Below are 25594 nucleotides of genomic sequence, written 5' to 3' on the forward strand. Positions count from 1 at the left end.
CTGACTCGGAAGGAGACCGAGATTGCAGATCTGTCTCGAAAGCTCCGTGAGCAGCATGACCGCTGTGGGAAGCTGCAGGCCGAGATCGACAAGCTCCGCAGAGACCACGAGGATCGCCAGCGAGTGGCAGACGATAAAGTCAATCGACTCCGCGATGACCTGGCGCAGCTTCGAACAGATCGGGCGCGCGAGCAAGAGCAGCTGCAGAGCCTGGACAAGACCCACAGGGATGCCAGCCGGCAGCTCGAGGAGCTGCGTGAGAAGTATCGCGACGGAGCGGAGCGCTTCGCTACGCTCACAAGGGAACACTCTGCTGCCAAAGAGCATCTCCATCGGCAAAGCCAAGTCCTCGACCAGGCTGTCAAGGTTCGCGATCAACTGGCTCGTCAGAATGCGGATCTCAAGGAGAAGTGGGAGCGGTCCAAAGCCGACCTGGAGACGCTGCAGGCAACCGATCGCACCCAGCGCGAAGCAATTGAGCACTACGAGGACGAGCTGCACCGCACCCTTCTCCGCGCCGAGCGACTCGAGGCTCAGATCATCGAGATCGAGCGGATCAAGGGCGCCATCGAGAAGGAGTACAGCGATACAAAGGTCGGTCTGCAGGCCGAGATCGCTGAAACCCGCTCGCGGCTCCAGCGAGAGCTAGAGGAAGCAACCACAAAGCATGACAATGAGCTCAAGGCTGTCCAGAGCAAGCTTGTGTCCGAGCACACTTTGGCTATCCGGCGAATGGCCGACGAGGCAGGCGACCTTCGTGAAAAGCTGGCCCGGGAAAGTGCCGAGCTCCGAGAGCGCCGGGAACGCGAAGCCAAGGAGGCCGAGCACCGGCTGCAGCTAGTGGAGCGGCTGGAAAAGGAGACGCAGTCGTCCAAGGAGCGCCTCGAGCAAGAGCACAGTGCGCTCAAAGCCAAGTTCGAGGAGATGGAGGTGGAGTGTAGCAAGCTGCAGAAGCTCAACTCGGCCTGCCGCAAGCGCATCCGCCAGGTCGAACATGAGAATCGCGGGCTCACGGCGAGCCTCGAAGAGGTCACCAGCACCCTTGACGGGCTTCAGATTCAGTATCGGGCACTCGACGGCAACTACCAAGTCTCTCGGGAAGAGTGTACGCAGCTGCGGGCCCGCCTGGCAGCTACCGAGAAGGACTCGTTTGCTCTTCAGCACCGCATGGAGCTGTACAACGAACTCGATCGGAAGTACTCTCAGCTGTACGGCGAAATGGCCAAGATCGAGCAGATATCGAGAGTGGTAGAGGCAGGTGTTCGCACGAGCGAGCACACGGGAATCGCACGGCACAAAGATTACCAGAATCTCGTGGTCGTGCTCAGCGAAATCGCCAAGCTATTCGACATGCCGCCCCTGATGCCCAACATCGAGGAACTCGAGCTCCCCTCGCGGGATCCCGGCCTGGCTTTCGAAGCGATACGCCTGGGAAAGAACAGCGACAGCAAGCTCTATGCGATTATGGCCAAAGTGCATGAGCTGTTTGTGCGCAACCAGGGGCTTTTGTCCGATCTTGAGTCGGAGCAATCCAAGAAGGAGGAGTTTGAGGGGCTCCTGAAAATCAGTCGCGAGGAGAAAGATCTGACCTTGGGGGCCTTCAAGAAGCTCGAGAGCAAGCACCAAGCGCTGGCGCTGAAGCACGAGAGGGAAGTCGACGCTCTCAAAGAGCAGCATGAGCGGCAGAATGCGAGCCTCCAAAGCAGCATCGATGTCATGAAAAACCAGCTGCAGCAAAAGCAGGCCGAGTATGAGGAGCTGAGAAGAGCCGAGGGCATCCTGAGCGAGAAACTCGGTAAGACTGAGGCCGAGAAGCGTGAGATCGAGAAGAGCTTCATGGAGCTCTACGAGCGCATGCAAAAGGCTACAGAGAAGCACGCCAAGGAAAAGACTCTGCTCGTCTCGGAAAATGCCAGCACGCGCAAGGAACTCGATCTCCTGCGAAGCAAAGGACTGGATGATGGCAAGTCTCTGGCGACAACAAGTGCAGAGCTGCGCGACGCCAGAGTCGAGATTCAGTATCTCAAGGAAATCGTCGACGCTCTGAACGAGACCAAGACCAGGATGCAGGACTTGCTCGATCAGACGCGGGCGTACTCGGAACGGCTGGCTGCGGAGCTTTCGCATGTGCGGGAAGATCTGAGCAAGGAGCGCCGCGACAGAAAGGAAGCGGAGCTCAGGTACCAGCAGCTCTCGGAGAATGCAATTGCTCTGGAGCACAGCAGAAGCAAGAGCGAGGAGACGCTGGCGGAGCTGCGTGCGATTGTTGGCAAACGAGACGATGCCCTCGCCGAGCTGCAAGAAGAGACCCAAAAGTACAAGGACACCATCCGGGACCTTGAGGAAAAGCTCAAGGTTGCCGTCGAAGATCACGCCGGCCTCGCGAAGAAAATCCAAGTTCAAACAGAGCAGCTGCAGAATGCTGCCGACACCGAGATGCAGAAGGCCGAGGCCGCTGCAGGATCGCTGCGACAAACCATCGCCGCTCTCGAGGGCGAAGTCAGGCGGCTGACCCAAGACCGGCAGTCGCTCGAGCACCACAACACTCGCCTCAACCGGCAGATGGCCATCATGCAAACGCGGCTGCACGGCATACACAGCAAAATAATGATCTCGGACCAAAAGATCGGAGCGGTCGATGGGAGCAGCTTTTCGAACGACGAAGTATGTGGAATCGGGGCATTCCCAAGCGCGCCGGTGCTGCCTGAGCCGAGGGCTATGTTGCAAAAGCAGGGATATGAGCTGGGCGGAGAGATTGATCGACATCGAACTCCCGGATCACTGAGCCTCGAGACGATAGCCATATCGCCCAGTCTGGAGACGATTGCCGAGGCGATTCGGACAACTCGAGGGGACCTCGCTGCCGGAGCCGGGGCCATGACATCGCCACGGCAGGCGCTGGGATACCTCGTCGACGCTGCCATGAACGATCTCGGTCGACACGAAGATCGGCGCGGAGACGCTGCAGAGACACAGGGCCCGTACATTTGCGGTGCATCGGCATATGATTTGCTGTAGCGACTCTGATTGTGCCGATGCACCGGTGTTGGTTTGGGCAACACAGTCTTGAATGCACCCCGTCGACTGCCTGTGGCAACAATCAACTGGCACCGAAGCCATGTTCCGTCTTGTTCCAGGCGCGGTGTGCTGTCCACAGGAACAGACGGTGCCAGAAGCCGGGGGCTCAGGGGGGGGATGCCGACACCCGCACCCGACAGCACGGAACCTTCGGAGCTTGCGAGCGGAGTTGGCGCGCGGCGCGTGCCCACAGCGGAATGCATGTGCGCAGCCCGGGAGCGCAGCCGGCGCGTCGTGCACTGTGTGGCACCAACACGTTTCCGGACAAGCCCGTGCGACCGCCCCAGCCCCACACGGCGCCCCCGTAGACATGTGTCTCGCTGTGCCAGGCGCCGCATTGCTCATATGGCCCTGTGCGCCGACGGGCCGGGTCGGCTGACCCGCGCGGGAACAAGGCGCGGCGGTCTCGTGAGCGACGCGTAGCGGGGTCACGGGCATGTACAAACAGCGGGTGTTGATGCTACTGCTGGTGTTGATGCTGCTGTTGGCGTTGATACTGCTGGTGTTGATACTACTGGCGTTGATACTGCTGGTGTTGATACTACTGGCGTTGATACTACTGGTGTTGATACTCCCCAGAGTATCAATCATCAGAGCAATGCTCGTCGCTGCTCTCCAATGCTGCGACTGTGGTCCCCACGTGTGCCATTTCCGTCTTGGCGGCACCGCCCTCGGCCCATCCGAACGAGGGTCCTGCGGGTCGTCCGTGTGTTGCTGCGACCCCATGTCCTGTCCGAGCAATTGCCCGCGGCTGTTCCCATGATGCCATCCGCGCTGGTCGCCGCACCACCCGGCGATCCTGTCTCCATTGCCATTTTGCTCCCCCATTGCATTCCCTCCAATCGCTCCCCTCATCTGATCCCACCGAGCAACGTCGTTCTTCCAACGGCCGTTGCGCTCGCAGCCCCCCATCGGCTCCCCCCCCCATCGGTCCCCCTCCCGTTATTTCGCTCTGCGCAGCCGGTCGTCCCCGTGTCTTTCTGCTCTTGCCCGTCGCCTGCCTTGTTTGCCGGCTTTCTCGGTCCCACGGCCCGGCCGCCCGTAGCACTGCCCACTGCTCCTTGGCGGCCCTGGACCACCCTTGGCCACAAATCCGGGCTCGGGCGTGCTGTGGCGCGTTGTGCTCCCGTCTGTGCTCCCGCTCGGCCGTTGCAGATCGTCTTTGCCGTTTCCTCCGCGGCTGCTCTTAAGCCGCTCCTGATCTGCCGCCGCCTGTTCCGGACGCTGCCCGTCTCTGCCTCCTCGGCCCCGCTGCCCGTCCCAGCCCTGCATCCACTTCTGACCTCTTTTTGTCTCGTCGCGTCGTTCTTCTGGCCGTCTTGTCCCGAGTTTGCGCCTGGGTGAATTCAATCTGCTTCGCCTCAGCACCAGAGCACAGCCGTCCAATTCCAGTCCGCCTCTTCCGGCCCTCGCCTGCCTGTCCCTCAAGCCCAACATTCTCGCATCTTCCCTGCCAAAGCCCTCATCGCCGGCCCCCGACAGTGCACGCCCTCATCTGCAAGCAAGCCGCCTCCCCGACTGTCAGCCATTTCTGTCTCCCACCAACCAACCCTCGACTGCCCACCATGCAAGCCGTTGCGCCCTCTAGTCTCCTCGAGTCCTTGCGTCTGCGGCCCTCGCTGGCCATCTCGGTCCACATCAACCAGATCACATACCACCTTGGCACCGAGACAGCCAAAGATACCGAGGCCGCCTATCTGGACATGTCCAAGCAAATCATATCCGGATCCGTGCAGCTCTCAAACACCTCCAACACCCCTGTGCTCTTCCACCATGCCAACATTGTGTTGTCTGTCGGCATCGACTACCAGGAAGGCGTCAAGTCCGGAGCCGTTATTCCGCCCGATTCGTTCCAGGTAAGCATCGCTTTGACCAGGACACCGAGCGTTGGCGGGATGCGCCTGCCATGCGGCATTGCGAATCTGTTCATTTTTCGTCCCCATATGCCCTGCTCGGAATGGAGGGGGGGCTGGGCATTGCCCTGTCTGGCGCCTTCTCTCGGCACATGGGGCGCTCGGGTTGCCACCCCAGGTGCGCAAGCACGCCCCCCCGGCTGCCATCATTGCAGTTGGCTCATGTCGCAGGCACCTGCGTCCTGTTGGCATCACATTGACGCTTCCCATCATCGCCCCCGCCGCCGCCGCCGCCGGCAGCTCCCGACCCGCGGATACCACCTCCAGACGTTCTACACAATGGACATCCCCCTCATGACCGCCGAGGTCTATCCCGGCTCGCTGCTCCCCAGCGGCAACACCGACTTCCCGTTCGTGCTGTTTGTGCCCCGGACACTCGTTCCTTCGAGCCGCACTCACCCGTCTCTGAGCTACCGCCTGGTCGCCGCTCTCTATCACGGCGACACCCAGATTCCGCTCATGTCCGACCACTCGTTTGCCCCCACGGCCGAATCGGAGCTGTCCAAGGTCTTTTCGTCCTCCGAGAACCAGCCTGACCTCTCGCAGATCATCCTCAAAGCGTATCCCATTGAGCAGCAGCTGGATATGCAGTGGGAGGTTGCTCGGCATCATGTGGCGGAACGCTCGGACGAACTCATTTTGATCGCGCATTCGTTCGTCACCATTCGGTAAGCGGTAGCCCCTTGTCGATGGCGCGCACGCTCGCACGCTCCTCTCCTGTGGCGAATCTGCCAACTGACCCTCCCCGGACATCCCAACTACCATGCAGACACGTCTTTGGCGATGGTTGGGCCATCGGTACTTGCAACAGCAACATGCGCACCATCGGCACATTCCCTCTGAGAGTGCTCGGTCCCCGCAGCATCGTCGGACTGCGCATCCCCAACACCGATAGCAAGAAGAGAACCGTGTCGCTGCAGTTCCAGAAGTTTATGAAGATTCCCAATGTCAAAACCTCGCCCAGCGTCTCCGCTTCGCAGGTCATCGTTGGCTCTCCCAGCACCATTAGCCGCCCCAGCACCGACAAACAACACACCTCGCTGTCCTCCGAGGCCACGAATCATCTGAAGGAGCTGGAGCTGCTCGAAGACCTCATGTATCTCCTGAAATCTCCGACATCGACTGCCACCCGCAGCTCGTGCGAGACCGACGACACCAGCACCTGTGACCAGTTCAATCGGGAGGCGTACGCCGGTCTGAAGCGCTTCACGGCCAAGCGCGAGCATACTCCGCGGGCTGCTCATGAACTTCTGATCGATATCGGCGACACCATCGCCCTCGAGTAAGCAAAGCGGCTCTGCACCCGCTATGACAGTTTGCTACATGCCGAGCGGTGTCTAGTTCCCGGCCAACTCGTCCGCTCACATCTGTTCTCTTGTCGTCATTACAGGGAAACCTTTGGCGATGGATGGGCACGCGGCATCAACCTGGCCCTGGGCGACTCTGGAGATTTCCCGTAGGTGTCCCCGCCCTGCAGCTGCTACTCTCGGCACTGGCCCTTGCACACACTTTGCTGCTCGATGCGACATCCGCCTCTTCACCCACGCCGGATTCTGACCTTGGGCTCTCTTCCTCTGGATTGCCCCTCTTCTTGCATCAGTCTCAGATGCATTGGCCTGGAGCAGGTGAGCCATCTCAAGTGGAAGGCGCCCAAGGCCGCTGATGCCCCCCAGTCCTCAAGCGATCTCCCCCGGGAGCACAGCGCTCGAGAAGGCACATCGCCCCCGACTCGCAGACGCAGTCTCGCTGTCAAGAAGCTCGCCCCCATCAACACCAGCGTCGTCCGGATGGAGTCTGTCAAGTCCAGCGCCGGCAGGCTTGATTCGGCCACAGCCGAGTCTCCTCGTACCGAGCTCCCCAAGGCCGAGGTCGTCAAGCTGGATCCAGTCCGAATGGAGCCCGCCCGCTCGCAGCCTGCAACCTCGACCTACAAATACACTCCGCTCCAGACACCGACACCGCCCCAGCGACGATACACCACGACCAAGCCGCCGCCGTTCCTCTCGGTCGTCACCACCCAGCCGCTGCCGCCCAAGATCGATACCATTTACCGGGGCTCGCTCGATGTCGACAGATCCAAGCCCCTTAGCAGCCCAACAACCCAAGTGCCCGTCTCGGCCGGCCCCACCAGCCGAAATCCGTTCAATTTCCTGAGCCGATCCAACTCAACCAGCTCCAAACGGAGCCGTCGGTGAAGCACATGCCGCCGATATCCACGGCTTTCTCCAGAGGGCCTGATTCTTCCCTTCCTTCTTTTCGCTCCCTCATCTAACGTCTGTCGTCCCCACCCCTTGATTACCAGTTTACCCAGCTCTCTCTCCTGTCCGAATTATGTCGTTGATTCCCTCGCCCCCTTCCTCCTTCTGCTTACTTACCAGCGCTATCTCGACTCGCGTGCCAGATACTCTGCGTCCGCCTGCTATTTTTGTGTATATTTGATATTCCAAACCATTCTAATTTATTGGCCCCCCCCATCTCATCTCAGTCGGCTGGCAAGGGGCAAGCGTGACTAAGCTGTATCCTGCTTCGTGCCTCCCCTGTGTATGTTCAGCAACCGTCACCCAGAGGAAGAAAATATCAAATGGGATAGCCCTGCTTTATTTCCGTGTTGCAGTAGCATTCTGGGAGCGATCTCCTGGGTCAGGAACCGGGTGAGGGCTGTGGCAAGGCAAGGGGAAGACCGGGCAAGACAAGACAAGAGCACAGGGTGCTGAGTTTGCATCCTGCCTGTCCCATATCTGTCCCGCGTGAAACTACCGGGGGCTCGCCTGGACACATTCATTGATTCGTCAAAAGTGTTTCCGCCGCGTTGAAGCCCGCTAGCCCGACCGGGGGACATTGATCAGCGACTTCACTCGATCACGGACGCATCAGCCGGCCAAAATGGAAAGCGTTTGGACGATGATTGGAGGGGAGAGATGATGCAGCGAGAGGGGGGGGGATTGAGTGGCCCGACCAAGGCAGGCGCTGAGGGAGAGTCGTAGTGACAGCAGGCCAGGATTGTTCTGGGAAAGAAGTCGACTGCGTTGTGGTAACGGCGAGAGCAAGGACTCCGGCTTTGTTCTTGTTGCGAAATTCTTGCGATTCAGTTCGCCTGCTCGTCGACAGCAGCCCGGTAGCAGTTCTCCATCCATTCATCGGTTCTCTATTCATCCGCCCATCCGAACGACGGCCAGACTTTCGCGCTTGTATCGACTCCCCTCTCGCCACCGGAAGTGCATTCACCATCGAAGCCGTCTATTTGCAAATACGGAATCATCGCCCTCTGGATATTTGAGAGCCTCACCACGGCCGCGAACCATCTGCTTCAAAGGCATGGATACGAAAGGTAGTCCCCATCCCTGTCGCGATTGTTTGTCGATTCACTTCCCGGTGCGTGGCTGGGCCTACAGACACTGGCTCAGCATCGGTTTCCGGCCTTGAGAGCAAGGCGCTGACGTCTACTGACGGTCTTGTTTTCCGGTTTATGGCTGCAACGTCCGTTTCTTGGCCCAGATTCTGTCGGCGAGCGCCAGGATCGCACGGACGACGGCGACGAGCCTCGTCAAGGGCCTCAGCATTGCAAGGATCGCTCTGACAAGCCCTCGCTGCGGGCCCAGACACCGTATATATCAAACTCTGTGTCGGCGCTTGCCGAAGGATCTGTCGCCCACCACCACCACCACCACAAGCACATATCATCGTTCTCTGTCGACGCGATCGACTGTGTGTCCTTTGGCGGCCAGCGACAGTCGCCCACGAACCCTGCCCTGAGCAGCGACGACCAAGCTGGCTCAACGCCCCTGCTTGCGGGTGCCCAGAAGAAGCGGCGTCCCAAAAAGCAAATCAGCCCTTCATTGACCATCAGCACGATCTTTTGCAAGTACGACATTGTGCGGAACTGTGCGCTCAAGTTTGGGTTCCGAATCGTCGATGACACACCCGAGGCGGACCGCTGGAGCGTCTGCTGGATCGACACCGGCGTCTCGGTCGAGCGGGTTCTGAGCATGTAAGCCTGGAGAGAGCAAAAGTTGGAGGGGAAGTGCACGATCCAGCGTCGAGTCGAGCGTGCTGCTGTGGGAACCGAAGCCGGAACCAGAACCGGACCCAGACCCAGGGCCGCTGTGAGTACTCGGAGTGTGAATGGAACCCAAACGGAATCTGAACCTCAACGGCACTGTCTCGCCAGGGAGCCATACCAAAAGATCAATCACTTTCCCGGCATGCACGAGATCTGTCGAAAGGACCACCTGGCCCGCAATCTCAATCGCATGTCGAGGATCTTTCCGAAAAAGTACAACTTTTTCCCAAAGACATTCATCCTGCCGCTCGAGTGGGCCGATTTCAAGCTGGCTCACAAGGCCCGTCGCCGAAAGGGTGTCTGGATCGCCAAGCCCGACCACGGCTGCCAGGGCAAGGGGATCTTCCTGTTCAACAGCCCCAAGGAGATCTCCAGCGTCATGGGCAGCCAGCACGTTGTTCAAGGACACAACAACATCATCGTGCAGGCCTATCTCAACCGACCCTATCTTATGGACGGCTTCAAGTTTGACTTGCGGGTCTATGCCCTCGTCACCTCGGCCGATCCGCTGCGGGTGTTCATGTTCAAGGATGGCCTGGCCAGGTTTGCGACCGAAAAGTACGTCCCGCCACGACAGGACAACCTGGCCGATGTCTGCATGCATCTCACCAACTACGCCATCAACAAACACTCGGACAAGTTCCAGAGGACCGAGGACCGGGACAAGGGCAGCAAACGCAGCGCCCGGGCTGTTCTGGAGCGGATCGCCCAGAGCCGAGGCGTCCCCGTCGATCTGCTCTGGAAACGCATCGGCGACGTTGTCATCAAGACCATCCTGACGGTCCAGCCGCAGCTGAGCCGATCTCTCCGTGCCTGCTTTCCGAAAAAGACCAGGGACAGTTTCCAGGCGAGCGCCTCGGATATGGGAAGCCAGTGCTTTGAGATCCTTGGGTTCGATATCCTGCTGGATCGGCAGCTCAAGGCCTGGCTGCTTGAGGTGAACCACTCGCCCAGCTTCACCTGCGACAGCCCCCTGGATGCCGAGATCAAGGAGGGCGTCATCCTTGGGGCCTTCAAGCTACTGAATCTTAATGCAGAGGTCGAGCGCAAGTTCCACCGGGAGCAGAAGGAGCGGCAAAAGGAGCGGCTGCTGGGGGCCACCGTATCGGCTGTCCCGGGAGAGAAGACTCGGTCTGCCGGTCTGCAAGGGTCAGCGACAGCGGTATCAGCGGGTTTGACCGAAAGCCAGGCGGCCATGTCGCTGGAGGAGCTGGCAAGGACCAAGCCATCGGTGGCAGAAGAGGACACAGAGACTGGTCTCGTCGATACCCCAGAAGGCACACGTAAGTGACTCTGCTGTCTGGAGGGTTTCGCACAAACAACAAAGCAGTGATGTCGACAGAGCGCATCGTTCGCCTGTCGTGGTTCAAAAGTGACGACCATCGATTGCCACTGACGAGCTCAATGATTGTGTTGCTCGTGCAGAAACGAGGGTATCCTCCCCCGGATCCCGCTCCTCTTCTCCCAGCAGCGCATCCGGATCGATACGCTCCCATTCCGACAGCAGCACTCTTTCGGATGCCGCCAAGGAGCTCCTCGAGTCGTATTACCGGATGTACCCGTCGCATTTGCTGGATCGGCTAAGCGACTACGAAGACCAGAACCTGGGCGACTACTGGCGCATCTTTCCACCGACCGATGTGACCAAACTGACCCAGTATCTCCAGTGCGTTGCCGAGGCCGCCAACCTGTTTGCCGAGACCAACTCGACAAAGGTGCGCCGAGAGTATCTCCTCAAGAAGCGCGAGAAGGAGGAGGAAATCAATCGCAAGCACCAGGAGTGGAAGGCCCGGCAGATGCAGCAGAGTCTCAACGTGAGCGCCCAAGAGCAGCGTAGGTCAAACCTGTATCGATCAAAGTCGCTGAGCAACATCACGAATCGCAAACTCACCGGCATGGACGGCGCAACCCGGGTCATGTCGCTGCCAAAGCCGTACCGCGAGCTCGGCCACTTCACATCCAAACTGGCTCGGGATGACGACGCCCGAGAGACATACAGCGACGCGAGGAGCGAGACCTTCTTGAAGGTCTTTCGGTCCTTACATCTCAACGATGCCATGGTAGCCGAAGACGACGACCCAGGTCCTTCGTCGTATTACCCACCAGGGCTCAGGCGGCAGCCGTCGGCAAGGAGCGCAAGTACCATAAAGCTTAACATCGAGTCCATCAACGACCGCTTCGGGCTGTCGATCACCAAGCCCGCCGAGTACTTTGTCTCTCGAAATCCGAGCAAGATCCGTGGGCCCAATCCACCCCCGCCGGACCCTCCCGGGCTACTCAGATCCGAGCCAAACCTGCTGGATCCTCGAAGCCGGCTCGTCTCAGAAAGAGAGATTTTTGAATTTCGGACGCGAAACGCCAGGTTTGCAAAGTACCGGTCGAACGGCGTCCTGCTGGGGAAGAAGATCGTCGCTCCAACATCCCCGCACCAGCTCACCAAACTACTCTGCGAGAAGCGGACGCGCCCGCCCACATTCGTCGACATCTGTGCGAGCATCGCCATTGATACTCCTCTCCATCCCCGCCCAAGCTCTCACTCTGCAAAGGCATCGGCGAGCCGAAAGAGGCCCACGAGCAGCGGCTCCGAGGGAGCTGGTTCAGCGGCGTCACCGCCAGCCGGGATGCCGTCGCGGTAACCTTGAGAGAGCCTCGGTGCGGCCGCCAGAGGCACGAAGCAGTGAACCGGAGGTGCAGCTGCCCGATGGCACGATCGAAGAAGAGCTTCACTGCGCCCATGAGCCAATGCAACCAGCTCCGTGAATATATTATCTGGCTATCTTTATTTTTGATTCGGTTTTGTGTGTTGGTTGCAGGAATGGACTGCATCCGTGGCTTTGCCAGACAATCGCAGTTCTGCTGCAGAAGATCAGCACCGTCCGGCTCAAGTGGCCGCCATGTCTGTGCACATGGTGGCCACTGAAAGACTCTTGCTTCTCGGGCGGCGAGATGAAGGTCAAGAGTATGCACGTGTGGTTGTGTCGTTGAGTAATATGCGCGATGTGAGACTGGGGCAGCTTCAAAGGAGGTTGTGAGTGGGGCGCGCATCGAGAGCGCTTGGTTTTGAACAAAAATTTGCTGGGCCAGCGGCGGCAGCGTGCGCTCAAGGCTCTGTCGGAGAGCCTCCTGGGCGATGGTTGGATTGAGATGTCTTGCTGCAGCCGCAAAGTGAGCGCGAACTACTGAGTTCTTGGGGGCAGACGGGTAGCAGGTGCCTGGCCACGGCGATCGGTGTCTTGGAAGCTACTCTCAGATATACTGTGGCCGTGGCCGTGGCCGTGCATTCTCGGGACGGATGCCCCAGCGTATTGAGCCGACGGTATACCTGCAGGCAGCTCGCCGCGCTTGAATGGATACCCGTATCCCCTGAGCTCTTCGATGGGCGACTCTTCCGAGTATCTCGATCGCCATTCTGATCGTGAGGGCGGCAAAGCATTGTGCAGGGGCGATCCTACCGACGATGCACTGAGAGACCGCGGGAACTCAGTCGAGTCACGAAGCTCGCCCCAGCTGGTCTCTGGAATGTGCTCTCGGCTCTTTTCGAAGAATGGGCGGTGGATGCTTCCGTGTGGCTTGTCAGGAGCAGCATTTCGATCCACCAGGATCTTGGAAGGCCGAGTATCGTGTGCATAGGCCGCGATGGTCTCGGCACTGGTGTTTCCGCTCGGGGCGTTCTGGACCGGCTGCTCAGGAAGCGCAGCCGTCTGGGACTTGAGCATATGATTCTCTTCGACAAGCTGGCTGATGGTCTTATCCTTCTCGGAAACAACGATCTGCAGCGCATGGTTGCTGTCCGAGGCTTGGTACAGCTGTCTCCGGCATTGGGTCAGCTCGGACCGAAGCTTGGCCAACTCGTCGGCGAGCTCCGAGCACGCACTCTCTTGTGCGTGCAGCTTCTCATCCTTCGCGCGCATCCGACTCCGGATCGAGGCAAACAGAGTCTCCAATAGATCGTCGTCTTGGTCGCTCGCTCCGTGTTGTGACAGATCGATGCTGCTGCCGCGCTGTTTCGGGGCTACGACCGATTCCGAAGCCTTGAGGGGCTGGTGGCTCATGCCGAACGAGAATATGTTTTTGGTGTGCTCTGGCGGCCCTGCAAAGCCTTCACATTGCGGCTGGGATCCAGCATCGGAGAGGCTCTGCGATCCCGGCTGGAGGCCAATCTCGGTCGTCGATGCGTCGGCTGGGGTCGACTCGGACACGTCCGTCGAAATCCTGCTCTCTGACGACATGGGGGCTTGCGATCTGCTCCCGGCATCGACGGAGATATCGTGGTGTGTCCACCGTCGCTCGGTTGGGCCAGACCTCATGCCGCGGAACAGCTCGTAGTAACTGCTCAAGAGGGCACTGGCGTGAGTAAGATTTTGGAGTGTCGACAGGCGTGCTTCGGCTGCCAGGGTTGGGGTCAGCGATCGGCTGCTGGTTCTTCTTGGAGATGCAGCAGCAGCAGCGGCGGCGGCCACCAAGCTCTGCTTCGCAGCACTGCTTCGGGTAGATCGGGACGAAAGAGCAGCAGCATCCTTCTGTCCGGATGGTAGCGGATGCGCTGGTTGAGAAGGCTGCCGCAGACGAGACGAGCGGCGAGGGGCGGTCGCTGCCTGATGCTCCGACGAGTCGTTTTGAATGCTCGAGGGCTCCAAAGTCAGCGGCAACGGCAACGGCAACGGCAACGGCGACGATACACGGCGCTTCTTGGGAGCCGGCTCGGGACTGTAGGCGGTATCGGCGCGGCCGGCACCCGGCTTTCTGGACGATGACGGGCGTTTGCTGGTGGGAGACGGAGTCAGCGACGGAGGCAGCCGCGTGCCCGAGTCGAGAGCCGACGATGCACGCGCGATCGGTTCGTCTGTATATCCGCCTGCAGAAGTCTCCGAAATGGTCGAAAGCGGGGATGCGGGATCGAGCGTAGTAGCATCGGTTGGGTCCGGCGGGACGAGGGGCGTATGCGGGCTCTGCCTTTGGTTCATTGCCGATCGAGTCGAGGGTTTTCGAGGGAGCCTTGGTTTGCTATGCTTGCCAGAGTCCTTCTCGGCCTGTTTGAACCAGGCTTTGATATCCGCGGGTCTTAGCTGTGGGAAGCAGACGAGGGCACCAAAAGAGAGCAGAGAGAGCGAGAGAGAGAGAGAAGAGTGGGAAAATGTGGTGAGCCCAGGCCACCGATCAGCCAGATGCTGACTCTTCCCGCTATCCGCACAGCCAGAGCAAAAAAATAAAGGAAAGGGGGCGAGTCCGGATGGTCTTCCTCTGGGGGGGGGGCAGCCGATCTGCGTCGGGATCGAGACTCAGGGAGGCGAACGCAGACAGGGAAGAGGCATGTGGACTGCATGGTGACGATGCCCGTGTTGCACCGCAGCCCCGATGGCTACCTCCAAGATCGAGGCGAGCTGCTCCAGAGTATCGCCGTGCGGACAGATACCCTTGGTGCGAGCAAAGACCTTCTCGAGGATCTTGGTTTGTTGAGGCGTTCGGTAGTGGTTGGCCGGGCTGCTCTCATAGAAGGTGCTCGGCTGCTGATCCGAAGCGGCCGCGGCAGCAGCAGCAGCAGTAGCGACGCTGGAGGTGGCAGCAGGACGTCTGGCCGTGCGGGTAGCGGCCTTTGTCGATTTGTGGGAGATCCTGCCGGCGCTTGGGTGGGCGGATCTTTCAGAGGCTCGACGGGTTTTCTTGGCCATGTCGTTGGGCTTGGAGGGGAGCGACCGACGACGACGGGGCTGAGGGCAGACCCGAACAGATACAGGGGACAGCTCGGTGGACGAGGGGCGGAAGAAAGGGGGAGGGTCGGCCGTGAGCAGGCGGGGGCTGGCGCAGAGGGCCCTGAGTGTCCTGGACACAGTCCCGGTCTCTGTTGTTCGAGAATGCTGCCTGGAGGCGGCTGCCTCTCACTCTCTCACTCTCCCCCCCCCCGACTGTTGCATGGTTTCGTTGGCTCGGGCGGCATGGCGGGAGCCGATGTGCGCTGGGAGCAGGAGCGGTGCAGCAAACGGATGTTGGTGGGCTGCCGCTTGGAGAAAGAGTCGCCCAGCAGCCAACAATCGGCAACCGACAGTGGCAACCGACAGCGGCAACCGCCGGCGGCCTCGCTGCAAGTCAGTCCTTCTTCTGCATCCAGCATGTCCTTCTGCGAATGGTCGTTGTCGAACGGGACGATGTCGAACGTGAGCATGCGTGTATTCAGGGCCCAGCAATAAAGGTGGCCAATGCCCTCAAAACAGGCTGTGTCGTTTCGTTTTGTGGACGCTGCAGGCAGAAGGCAGCTGCGGATGGATACGAGTATGCGAGATACAAGATACAAACAGACAGGCAGCAAAGAAATAAAAAGGAGGTGGGCACAATCATGAAGTCTGAGACATGGTCTCACAGAAGGAAGGACCGCTGCCAGGAGCGACAGGGGAGAGACTTGAATCGAGGAGGACAAGGTTGAGGATCAAGAGTTGGGCCTGACCGAAGCAATGCAGGAGGATGAGAAGCGAGGCTGCCGAGCGGTGGAGAAAGATGAGAAGCGTCAACCACAAACTCGGAGCATCACATCAAGAGTTTCGCTGAAAGCCCGTCACAGGAATCAAGCACCGCAACACACCAACCAGGCGCCATGAACATGCCAGGCCAAAATGCAGCTTTGCGAGCCGCCAACGACTGGAGCTGGCGCCTGTGGCCATTCTCATCAGAGTTGCAATCGGCCAGGTTCGGTCGCGGCCGAAAACGCAATAATAATCGGCGTAACATTGGTAATAATGAAAGGGGAGGGGGTGTCGTACTTGGGGGGTCGGCGTTGGGATGCCATCACACGCTGGACGAGGCGGTGGCGGCTGATTGTGCAGCATAGCCTCGGTACTTAGCGGTACTGGGTGTCGCTTCCGGGTCGCTGCGGCTGGTACTGGCCCTGGGCCCTTGGATCGGCGTAATAGGGCCGGCCGTTGGCATCGACAGGGGCGCCGTTGTGTGGGTTCATTCTTGGCGAGCCAGGGGCCGAGCCAGGAGCCGAACCCGGAGCCGACCCTGGGCCGGCTGGGGCGCCATGCTGGTTGTAGTAGCGCGGAGCATTGTAGCCGCCTTGCTGTGGGTGGCCAGAGTATCGAGGATCGTAGGGCTGCTGTTGCTGGTTCGGGGGCGGGCCGTAGCGAGGATCGTACTGGCCAGGCGGACCAGCGTATCCAGCCTGCTGTGCGTATCGCGGATCGTTGGTGTATTGCGCCAGATGACCCTGAGAGCCTTGCGGACTCATCTGGGGGTGTCCGACTCCTTGCTGCTGCTGGAAGCGTGGATCAGGAGGGCTTGCGTATCCCTGAGGACGAGGCGACTGTGCAGCGGGAGAGAGACCCGTCGGGGTACCCGGGAGCGAGCCAGAGCGACTCTGAATCAAGCCAACCTGTCTGGGCGGAGGCACAGGCTGCTGAAGCGGACCCTGAGCAGACTCGGAAGTCGGAGCGGAGGGTGGGTTCTGCTGTTGTTGTTGTTGCTGCTGCTGCTGGTATTGCTGCTGCTGATAGTACTGCTGCTGCTGTTGCTGTTGCTGGTAGTATTGCTGCTGCTGCTGTTGCTGTTGTTGCTGATAGTACTGCTGTTGCTGCGGTTGCTGCTGATACTGTTGCTGCGGCTGCTGATAGTATTGCTGAGGCTGGCCCTGGGGTTGGCCCTGGGGTTGGCCGCCCGGCGCAAGTGCACCGTTGAGGTTTAATGCACCGAGATTAGGCAAGGCAGAGCGATGAAGGCTGTGGCGTCTCTCGGGGGCACGCTCGGCGCCGTCTTCGCTGACTCTGGGCTCTGCGCCGGCCGGGATTGGCTCGGGTTCCTTGGGCTTTTCCTTGAGATGGTAGATCTGACACACGCCCTTCTTCTTGCGCTCGGCAATGATGAACAACTGCTGGTTGCGCGACGTAAGGACGCGGAGGCTGGTAGACTGGTCCTCAACGTGAAGGGTCTGGACAATCTTGGCGCTCTTCCAGTCGGCCACCTCGACGGTGTTTTGGCCGGTAGAGTACACATAGTCGACCGGGCGAAGAATAAGCTGGTTAGGGGGCTCGGCCCAGTTGACGCCGTCCCTCCAGCCGCCAACGCCGGAGCCTTGCATGGGCTTGCCGAGAATGTCCACGACCTTTGTCAGGCGCGAGAAGGTGCCGAGGAAGAAACGATCCATCTCGAAGCCCTTGCGGCCGAGGGTGCCACCGCTGATGGCGACGAGCTTGCGGTTGACGGTGCCGACCCTGGCCGACTGGGCCAGCTGAGCACGCTTGGATTCAGAGAAGGGGATCTGCACAAAGGTCTGCCAGCGGGCCTTGCTCGAGGAGCGGGTTAAAAAGTCGCGGTGCACATCAATCTCACGGACGCGCGAGTCGTCGACGTTGACGAGGTTGGCTTCGTTCGAGTAGCCCAGGTAAATGTCGCGCACGACCAAGCCATCGTGCAGCAGCTGCATGAACTTTGGGGTCTCGGGCAGCCAGAAGGCCTTGAGCTTCATGAACTTGAGATACGGCTCCTTGGCCCACTCGAACAGGATAATGTCCTGGCGGAAGAGCACGCCCATGTAGCACGAGGCTTCGGTGCGCTGGATGATGAAGGACTTGGAGTCCTTCGTGCCGACAATCTTGATGTAGTCGTTGATCCATCGGGCAACAATAGAGGCCTCGTCCTCGACGGCTTCCTTGTGGAGGTCGCGGTACATATCATCCTCGGGGTCTTTGAAGTTCTGAGCCGATTTGGATCCCGAAATGCCGGACTTGTCGCCCTGGATGTACTTGATCAGGTTGAGGATCGACTTGAGCTTGTACTGGCGGATGTGGTCGTGCTTGCCCGAGAGAGCGAGGATTACGCCAAAGTCCTCGAGGACCTCGATCTGCTTGAAGCGGATGTTGCGAATCAGCGGGACCACCTCCTGGCGCTCGAGCGACGTGTCGACAAAGTACAGGCCGCGATCGGTACCGAGGAGCAGATAGCGCTGCTCGATAATGTCGGCGGTGTGGACATCGAACTTTAAGAGACCGCCACCGATAAGAGCGGGGTTGATGACACGGCTGGCGGGGTCGGAGTGGTCGGTGAAGACAGGGAAGGTTTCGCTCGCCACAGGCGGTAGAGCCGCACCGGGAATGACAGGGATAGCAGCACCGCTGTTGGACGAGTCGCCGCTAACGTTGGACGGAGTCTGCGTTGGGATCAAATCAAACGAGGGCAATCAGACAGAGCGATTAGATGGCGCAAATGGCGGCTGGAAGAAAGGCCCCGCGGTGATCTCGATCCTGATTCTGATTCTGATTCTGATTCTGATTCTGATTCTGATTCTGATTCTGATTCTGATGCCATGGCAATACTAGACAGATACACTTTCTGTCGTGGGCACCGGCTCTACTCACCGCAACGAACTGCTGGGCAATCTGCGTGGCTTGCTTCATGGTCTCTATCGCCACCTTGGTGGGGTCGTCCTTGGTCTCTTCCTCCTCGTCGTCATCTTCAACCTGGTAACCGGCCTTCTTGCGCTCCTTGGCAACCTTGGCTTTATGGACGAGCTCTGCCATGATCTTTTGGCGCGGGAGAGTGGCCGCACGCTGAAGGAAGGGGTGCTGCAGAAGCTGCTCGGCCGAAACACGCTTGTTCGGGTTCTTGACGAGACAGGTGGCGATAAAATCCACAAAGGATTTTGACCAGTTCTTTGGCTTGGCAAGGCCAAGCTCCGAGTTCGGGATCATGTGGAGGGCACGCATGGGGTGGATATCGGACAGGGGAGGGTTCTTGTCGGCAATCTCGATGGCGGTGATGCCGATTGACCAAATGTCGGCTTTGCAGTCATACCAAACATTGCCGCCATGGGGTCCATCGGGCTCGGTCATGATGACCTCTGGGGCCATCCAGTATCTGGATACGAACGAGGGTTGTTCGGTTACGCAAAATACACGAGCATGAGCACGCATACAGCCAGGCATCGGGCGTGTGAGGCGGTGGCGGATTTTGGCGGGTGGGCAATGAGGAGTGAGGAATCAAGCCAGTGGCCGCGTAACAGACACTTGGAAGGGTAGGAAAGGGGGGGGGCGTGCGCAAAAGCTCGGATTGAAACGAGGACAGGTCCGGCCACCGTGGGCAGACGACTGGCGGCGGATGCGTGTACATACGGGGTACCAATGAAAGTCTGGGCCTTTCCACCGACGCCGTTGAGCTTGGCCGAGACACCGAAATCGGCTGTTTCATGAACGGGTGTGGAGAATGGAGGCCAATGTTAGAACGCTGGACACACTACGAGCTGCGCCCGGGTCAGCAGGGTCGACGCTGATACTGGATCTACGCCGGCGGCAGAAGAAGGAACCAAACAAGCGATGCCAGTGCCGGGTCAAGGCAGCGACTCGGCAACATACCCAGTTTGAGCTCGCCGCGCTCGGTAAGCAAGAGGTTGCCGGCCTTGATGTCACGATGGATGAGTGCCACTTCGGTGTGGAGGTAGTGGAGACCCTGGCAAATGAAAGCAGAAAGAAACTCAGCAGCAGGGCGGTGCAGATGCATTCGGCAGCTGCCCGCTCCCGGAACCTGTTCAAGGGCGAGTCGCTGCCGAGAGCTGGCGACATTGGCGGGAATCCTCAACGACTAATTTGTGTCGAGTGATACGCAGGCCAGCCGAGCGGCACACCAACTGGCATTCTCCAGTGCTGAGATTCGAGCCCAGCGAGACGAAACGGATACGAGAGGGACTCACCATGACGGACTCGTACATAATCGATCCGATCTGGTCCTCGGTAAGGGGCTTCTTGATGTTGCGGTAGACAGAGTCGAGGGCACCGCCGTCACAGAACTCCATGCAGATCTGGCCGGTGGAGGAGGCAAGCAGCGCTTTGAGCATGGAGAGCTCAAGCCGAGCCGGCAGCCAAGGAGGCTTGGTTGTGCGCAAGCGACAAAGGCACTGCAGCCGGGGTAGCGACGAGAGCACCTGGAAACCGGGCGGCGACAGGGACACGGCGATCGCCGACAGAGGCAACCGGGGCCTTTTGGAGACTGGCGCTTACCCAGAGATCCAGGCCCTTGAGGAAGCAGCCCATGAAGCGAGTGATGTTGGGATGCGAGCACGCCTTGAGGATCTCCATCTCCAGGAGCGTCTCCTTGAGCTCATCCTCCTTCAGCAGCACGACCTTGACGGCGGTGATTTCGTTGGTCTGGGTGAGCTTGCCCTTGTAGACATATCCGTAGTTGCCCTTTCCGATGGTTTCCAGCAGCTCGACCTGGCCGCGAGGAGAGGGTGTCTTGAGCAGGATTGGGAACTTTCTCCCAAACTGCTGGATGGACATCCTGCTCGAGGACGCCAAGGGGGAAGGAGAAGGGCGCTGTCAGAGGATTACCACCGAGCCGTCACGGCGGACAGCGGGATCAAGGATGCTGCAGAGGCCGAGCAGAGGCAGGGCAGAGCGAGACAGGCTGGCAACACAGTCAGTACTTTGGTGCCCGGGAGGAGGGGTTTGGATCCTGGAGGAGACGACGGGGCGAAAAAGCGGCGGCGGCTTGGGGCGAAGACGAAACAGGGTCGGGTACATCGGGCTGCCGCGGCGAGCCCCGGCTTTGGAAGGCGTGCACGACGAGCGAGTGTGTGTGTGTGGGACGCGGAGGAGCGATTGGGCGCGCCGGGTCGGGCAGGCACAGAGACAATGGGGGGGCAAGTGGAATCCAGGGCTGCACTTGCGACGCTGTCAGCGTTGGCACTTCCACCAGCATCATATCAGCATCAGATCAGCACCATATCAGCATCGGCATCGGCATCATTCGCTGATACTGGAGTCAACCGCGATCGGGGCCGTTGGGTCGGTCCGCCATTGTGACAACGGAGCGAGTCGCGCCCCCCACTGTGTGCGTTGTTGCAAGCTGCCACTTGTGTGGCAACACAGAGTGCATCGCCCGCACGTGACATGCGCCAAGACGGCCTGCCGCTTCGGGACTGCGCTGGCTGTGGCAACAAGGCCCCCCCTGCCAGTCTGGATCTCCAAGGGACTCAGCCCGCGTCTCCATGGAAACCAATGTCGACAGGACCCAGCCGATGGATATATCCCCTGTGCTTGCCTGTGTTTGCCAATGCGAGCGTCTGTCGTTGCCAAGAGGCGAAGGCATCAGCGGGGTCAGGGCCAGAGAAACGCCATCGCCCTAATCACGATGCATGGCAGGCTCTGGGGATTCAAATGCGATCCGTGATCTCAATCACAACTGCACATCTGTCGGCTGGGCCTTGGCCACACGGCGAATCCGGCATGCCTCTCGGGATGACCGGGCTCCAGTCGACGGCGATCCGTGGCAACGTCACCATCTCCGCCAACCGCATCTGGATCATGCGTGGCCCTCACAGCGAACGTTGACGTTCCTCCATTGTTCTCCATCACCAAGGATGGCGAGAGCGCTTCGCGGTCGTGAGGGCGCTTTGAAGGCCACCATCGACCGGTGCTTGTTCCATCGTCGCAAATTCCGAGCCCGCTTCACGACCGCGCCGCCACCCAGCCCTGTCAAGAAAGCCATTCGCAAACATGGCGCTGAATGCCTCCAATTGCACGGCGGTGCTGAGCCTGTCCTCTCAGTCGGAGATTTCCGACTTGGTCGTCGCCTTCTTGTCGTATTTTACCGTCATCACCTCCGGCATGGCCTTGACCCAGTGCGACTTGCCCGCAGCCATCCGCAAAGCCACCGAAAGACACAACCCAGGCGAACACAAGCTGAACATCCCGCTCCTCGTCGTTCTTGCAGTCTTTGGTGCCTCGCTGTGCATCCTGGCAACCATCATCAGCGCCAACGACTACTGTGCGAGCGACGCGCTCTGCTACAACATCTGGTCTGTGGCCCTCTACCTCGGCGACAGCGTCGGAAGCGCTTGCGCCGGGTGGGCCACTCTGGCTCGCCTCCAGGCTCTTGTGGTCGACAACAGGCTCAAGACGGCGGCATACCTCTTTGGGGTGATCCCGCTGGCTTATTGCTCCTCGGACGTAATCCAAATCGCATCTCTCTTCTATCCATTGAATCCAAACATGGTCAGCACCGTCTACAACTACGCCAACATTCTCCTTGTCGTCAATATGGCCACCATGCATATTGTCATGATCCGGATGATCAACATCGGCAGCATGAAGCATCGGCTCGTTCCCTATGCCAAACGCAAACGCCTGGTGAACTGTCTCCTGTTCGTTGCGATCGCAAGTTACGTGTCCAGCAACGTCTTCTTGTTCGTCCGCCCCGACCAAGTCGCCATCGGCAGTGTATGGATGAACTGGGCCTGGATCATGGACATTTACTTTTTCTGCGTCACCAACAAGTTCTTGACGGATGTGATGAAGGGCCGGGTCTCCATCGACGTCGTTACGCCAGAGATAACCCGCCAAGGCACGATCCACAAATCGCCAAGCATGCGACCCTCCGAGACCGGGGACACCTTGCACTCCCAGCCGTATCACGGGGAACGCCGTCTTTCGACCGATGCGAGCAAGGTTTGAGTACTCGACATTGAATATCTGCAATCTACTAGACTACTCGTGCAGCAAGGACGCTACTGACAACGGCCGAAAGCACTATCTCCTCTTCCCGGCATGTTATCATCAAAATACACCGCTCTCAGGCAACTCTGCTGTATCGGTTATTTCGTTGCTGTGACTGGACTCGCATGTCCCCGCACCCTGTTTGGCTGGGTCGGCGAGGTTGAGTCCCGCTGTTCCGTGCATCCGTACTGCTACAGAGGCACAACGGCATCCGCTGTCATTGAAGCAATGAGGCTAGATGATCCGTCGGCCGCACGATCTCAGCCGTGTGATTGCTTTCCGTCTTGGATGACAAATGAGGCTTCGCTGTGGGCTTTGGGAGCTGCGCCCTTGAATGCACCTAGTCAATCCCCGTGAGCACCAATCGACCGATACCTCAATGCTGCGTTCCTCAAGCCATCGACGTCGCGATGCAAGTGGTTAGTGCATGCTGTCGACCATTTGGACACCTTCGAACAACATGTGGGCTCTTGGTATCACGACTGTCGGAGCGAACGAGTCGGTGGGTGGATGGCTCTTTCTTGATTCCACAGTGGATACCATTATGATGATGCATGTGTGTATTCTTATCCGAAAACGGTCCCAATCGAAACCGAGAGCGCTGTGCTTCCTCTCATGTTGTGAGGTCTGTGTGCCTGCCTGTCAGCACATGGATTTGTTGGGATCGCCTGTGTTCACGGCCGATCGTTCGATTTGCACGGGTGATGGGCGCGATGCAGTCGGAGATGTCTTTGGATTGTCATGCTTCTCGAGCTTCTTGATCAGAAACCACCTTCGCGACTCATATTCGCTATTGATGCACATAAAGTACGCTGCCATGCACACCTCTGGAATGCTCGTGATCTCGTAGGTGAACTGATCATCGCTCAGCAACAGTATAGATCCCGCATTCAGGACCGTGAGAAGTAACAGGATTGGGATATAGAACATTGACAATAGCCCGGACTGCGCCGATGCCGAGATGATCGAGACCGCAACAGCCGCAAGACTCTTGTGGAACGGGATCGACACTGGTCCATCTGCATTGTCCGTCAGGATATAGGCAAAGTGGCTGAGGGTCCAGCCCACAATGTTGGCCACAGATGTAAAGAGGATTATCATCTGGACCGCCATTGCGGACGACCGGACAGACCTCAGAACGAGCAGCAGAGTTGGTATGGTCAAAACCACGGGGAAATATACGAGCTGCATCGGTGCCGTCCACATGGTCGTTGCATCGGCATTGAAGGCCTGGTCAAGGATGCTGAGGCACAGCGGTACAACAGCACTGGCGACATTGATGACTGTGGTGATGAGGTGCTGTTGAATGGCTTTCGGGTTCCGTGCTCTACGGTCGGAATGCCAGCGTTAGAGCCATCGTTCCATGGGTCCGAGCACTTGGTGCTATTGACCGCTCCATCTCAAACACGGAGCTGAGCATGGCGGTTGTCGGGGCGCTTTGACTGACAAGATCCGGAATTGTGCTGCGAAATTGGCGGACATAGCCTCAGCCGCAACAGATCATCGGTCGGTCAATCGCGGACGTACATTCGATACTCTGCTTCCAAATCCTTGTTGGTGAAGCGCAGGTCGATCCAGTCATGCCACCAAGTGCGGAGACTGCATTTCTTGCGACTGGGCTCCTTGTAGATTGCAGCAAAGGGACGATAGAACGAGAAGATGAATTCGCCCGTGTCCATCCGGACTTCTGAAAAGTAGCGACGAACATCGCCAAGCAGGTGGAGGTCCACATGGTCCGGCGATCGGTTGAGGGTGCAGGCCAGAGCAAACATCTCGCGACTGATGGCGTCCTGCCCGAGTGGGTGGCGGTCGATGATGGGATCGAAGGAAATGCGATGAGTACGGCCACCGGACGAGAGCCAATCCAACACAAGCACCGAGCGGCCGGACGTGATGCGCGCGTGCATATGATCTTACATCCACGACCGAGGCAAAGAGCCCCGTAGCCATGATCTTGATGTATCCAAAGGTGATCTCGAACCCAACGACGCCTTGATACTGCTCACCCTCGGTGACTGACCAGATTATGCCACTCAAAACAATGAAAATGAGACACTGGGCGAGAATGACCGACTTTGGCAGTTTGACCAGGGCCGTGAGGGCAAAGACGACCGCAGAATTGTCGGCCGTTTCCCATAGTATCCAATCCGAGCCGCAAGCTTGAATTCCACCGAGGACCAAGCACACCCACGTCGACACCGTGGCCGCGACCATCAAATCTTGCGCATACATCATGCACGACCGCAGGTGCTTGAAAGACAGCATCAGGACCATAAGGAGGAACATAAGGCCGGTGACGGCGACTCCGGGTAGGTCTTGGTGGTGGCATGATTATGGTTGTCGGGTAAGAATTATGGAGAAGGGTGTTATGCATTGCAGCGCGGGCACGCACCAGAGACATTTATATATCCGCCCGTGATGGAATTGATGGATATTCCAACCAGATAGAGTGCGCAGATGTTGAAGTTGATCTGGAATCGCCTGGCGCTATTTCGGATGTAGGCGCTCCATGCTTGCTCGGTCTGCGCCAAAGGGTCGGCCTGATGTCAGTACCACTGGGTTTTGGTTGGGCGAGCTCCCGTCGGGCGAAGCATCAGCGATCGAGCATGGCTGCAACGTACTTCCTTATCCTCAAAGTAGAGTAGGAGCTTGCTCCGTAGCGCTTCAATCAACTCGGCCATAGACTCGGTGTAGACTGCGTTGAGTCGAGCCGCTTCTCATGAACAATGGCCGTGCGGCTTCAGTGGGCCGGCATATGACCGGGCTGCACCAGAGGAGTGCGATGAAGGTCGTCCTTGGGGCTTGCCGTGAAGCCGTCGTGAAGATCTCCGGGCTTGGTGGTGATTGTGGATGGCAGGGTGACGTTTGATGGTCGACATCAGCGGGCGGGGCGGACGCAGCCGAGCCTTTGTGGGTCGACTCGCCGAAATACCACCGTCTCGCCATGTGCCTTCGTCGTCTGCATCCACGCCCCCGCCATGAGATCGTTGGGTTTATTGAATCTAATACATCCGCTGCAAAAGTGTCGGGGAACTCAAGCACCTCCCCACCCCAGCGAGGCATTTCGTCAT

The 25594-nt window shown here is 59.0% G+C and overlaps 6 protein-coding genes across 6 annotated transcripts; 3 read left to right on the plus strand and 3 right to left on the minus strand.

Moving 5' to 3' along the window:
• The first annotated feature begins 4281 nt into the window (after positions 1–4281).
• On the plus strand, positions 4282–7588 carry BJ171DRAFT_568226 (uncharacterized protein). Its single transcript, XM_053113510.1, has 5 exons — positions 4282–4934; positions 5232–5659; positions 5761–6273; positions 6382–6447; positions 6592–7588. The coding sequence occupies exons 1-5, from the start codon at positions 4644–4646 to the stop codon at positions 7184–7186; spliced, it is 1893 nt and encodes a 630-aa protein (XP_052966549.1). The 5' UTR covers positions 4282–4643; the 3' UTR covers positions 7187–7588.
• A 628-nt stretch (positions 7589–8216) lies between these two features.
• Positions 8217–11835, plus strand: BJ171DRAFT_107124 (tubulin-tyrosine ligase family-domain-containing protein). The gene is made up of 4 exons (XM_053105425.1): positions 8217–8319; positions 8487–8979; positions 9160–10334; positions 10477–11835. The coding sequence occupies exons 1-4, from the start codon at positions 8307–8309 to the stop codon at positions 11685–11687; spliced, it is 2892 nt and encodes a 963-aa protein (XP_052966550.1). The 5' UTR covers positions 8217–8306; the 3' UTR covers positions 11688–11835.
• On the minus strand, positions 11819–14786 carry BJ171DRAFT_505895 (uncharacterized protein). Its single transcript, XM_053111086.1, has 2 exons — positions 14415–14786; positions 11819–14117 (listed from the first exon to the last, which is right to left on the minus strand). The coding sequence occupies exons 1-2, from the start codon at positions 14718–14720 to the stop codon at positions 12228–12230; spliced, it is 2196 nt and encodes a 731-aa protein (XP_052966551.1). The 5' UTR covers positions 14721–14786; the 3' UTR covers positions 11819–12227.
• A 3441-nt stretch (positions 14787–18227) lies between these two features.
• Positions 18228–20306, minus strand: BJ171DRAFT_424185 (kinase-like domain-containing protein; the record flags this gene model as incomplete). Its single annotated transcript, XM_053107649.1, has 5 exons — positions 18228–18891; positions 19146–19212; positions 19386–19479; positions 19721–19828; positions 20028–20306. The coding sequence occupies 5 exons, from the start codon at positions 20304–20306 to the stop codon at positions 18228–18230; spliced, it is 1212 nt and encodes a 403-aa protein (XP_052966552.1).
• Positions 20307–21526: 1220 nt separating this feature from the next.
• Positions 21527–22718, plus strand: BJ171DRAFT_619713 (uncharacterized protein; the record flags this gene model as incomplete). The annotated part of the gene is made up of 1 exon (XM_053115406.1): positions 21527–22718. A coding segment is annotated over one exon (969 nt), but the record flags the coding sequence as incomplete, so codon positions are not given.
• Positions 22719–23165: 447 nt separating this feature from the next.
• Positions 23166–25402, minus strand: BJ171DRAFT_599267 (uncharacterized protein; the record flags this gene model as incomplete). The annotated part of the gene is made up of 6 exons (XM_053114913.1): positions 23166–23850; positions 24051–24313; positions 24441–24838; positions 24916–25045; positions 25145–25236; positions 25387–25402. The coding sequence occupies 6 exons, from the start codon at positions 25400–25402 to the stop codon at positions 23166–23168; spliced, it is 1584 nt and encodes a 527-aa protein (XP_052966554.1).
• Between the last annotated feature and the right edge of the window lie 192 nt (positions 25403–25594).

This window comes from Polychytrium aggregatum (genome assembly GCF_025602895.1).
Source record: "Polychytrium aggregatum strain JEL109 chromosome Unknown BJ171scaffold_19, whole genome shotgun sequence".
Classification (NCBI taxonomy): domain Eukaryota; kingdom Fungi; phylum Chytridiomycota; class Chytridiomycetes; order Polychytriales; genus Polychytrium; species Polychytrium aggregatum.

What these genes read in the sequence shown, in the direction of transcription:
- BJ171DRAFT_107124 (XM_053105425.1), top strand. An exon ending in GTCGAGCGGGTTCTGAGCAT is followed by an intron (nt 8,980 to 9,159) that starts GTAAGCCTGGAG and finishes CTGTCTCGCCAG; the next exon opens with GGAGCCATACCAAAAGATCA. An exon ending in CGATACCCCAGAAGGCACAC is followed by an intron (nt 10,335 to 10,476) that starts GTAAGTGACTCT and finishes TTGCTCGTGCAG; the next exon opens with AAACGAGGGTATCCTCCCCC.
- BJ171DRAFT_505895 (XM_053111086.1), bottom strand. Translation starts at nt 14,720, where the DNA reads ATGGCCAAGAAAACCCGTCGAGCCTCTGAAAGATCCGCCCACCCAAGC. An exon ending in AGCTCGCCTCGATCTTGGAG is followed by an intron (nt 14,118 to 14,414) that starts GTAGCCATCGGG and finishes TGCTTCCCACAG; the next exon opens with CTAAGACCCGCGGATATCAA.
- BJ171DRAFT_568226 (XM_053113510.1), top strand. Translation starts at nt 4,644, where the DNA reads ATGCAAGCCGTTGCGCCCTCTAGTCTCCTCGAGTCCTTGCGTCTGCGG. An exon ending in TTCCGCCCGATTCGTTCCAG is followed by an intron (nt 4,935 to 5,231) that starts GTAAGCATCGCT and finishes CGCCGCCGGCAG; the next exon opens with CTCCCGACCCGCGGATACCA. An exon ending in GGCGACACCATCGCCCTCGA is followed by an intron (nt 6,274 to 6,381) that starts GTAAGCAAAGCG and finishes TCGTCATTACAG; the next exon opens with GGAAACCTTTGGCGATGGAT.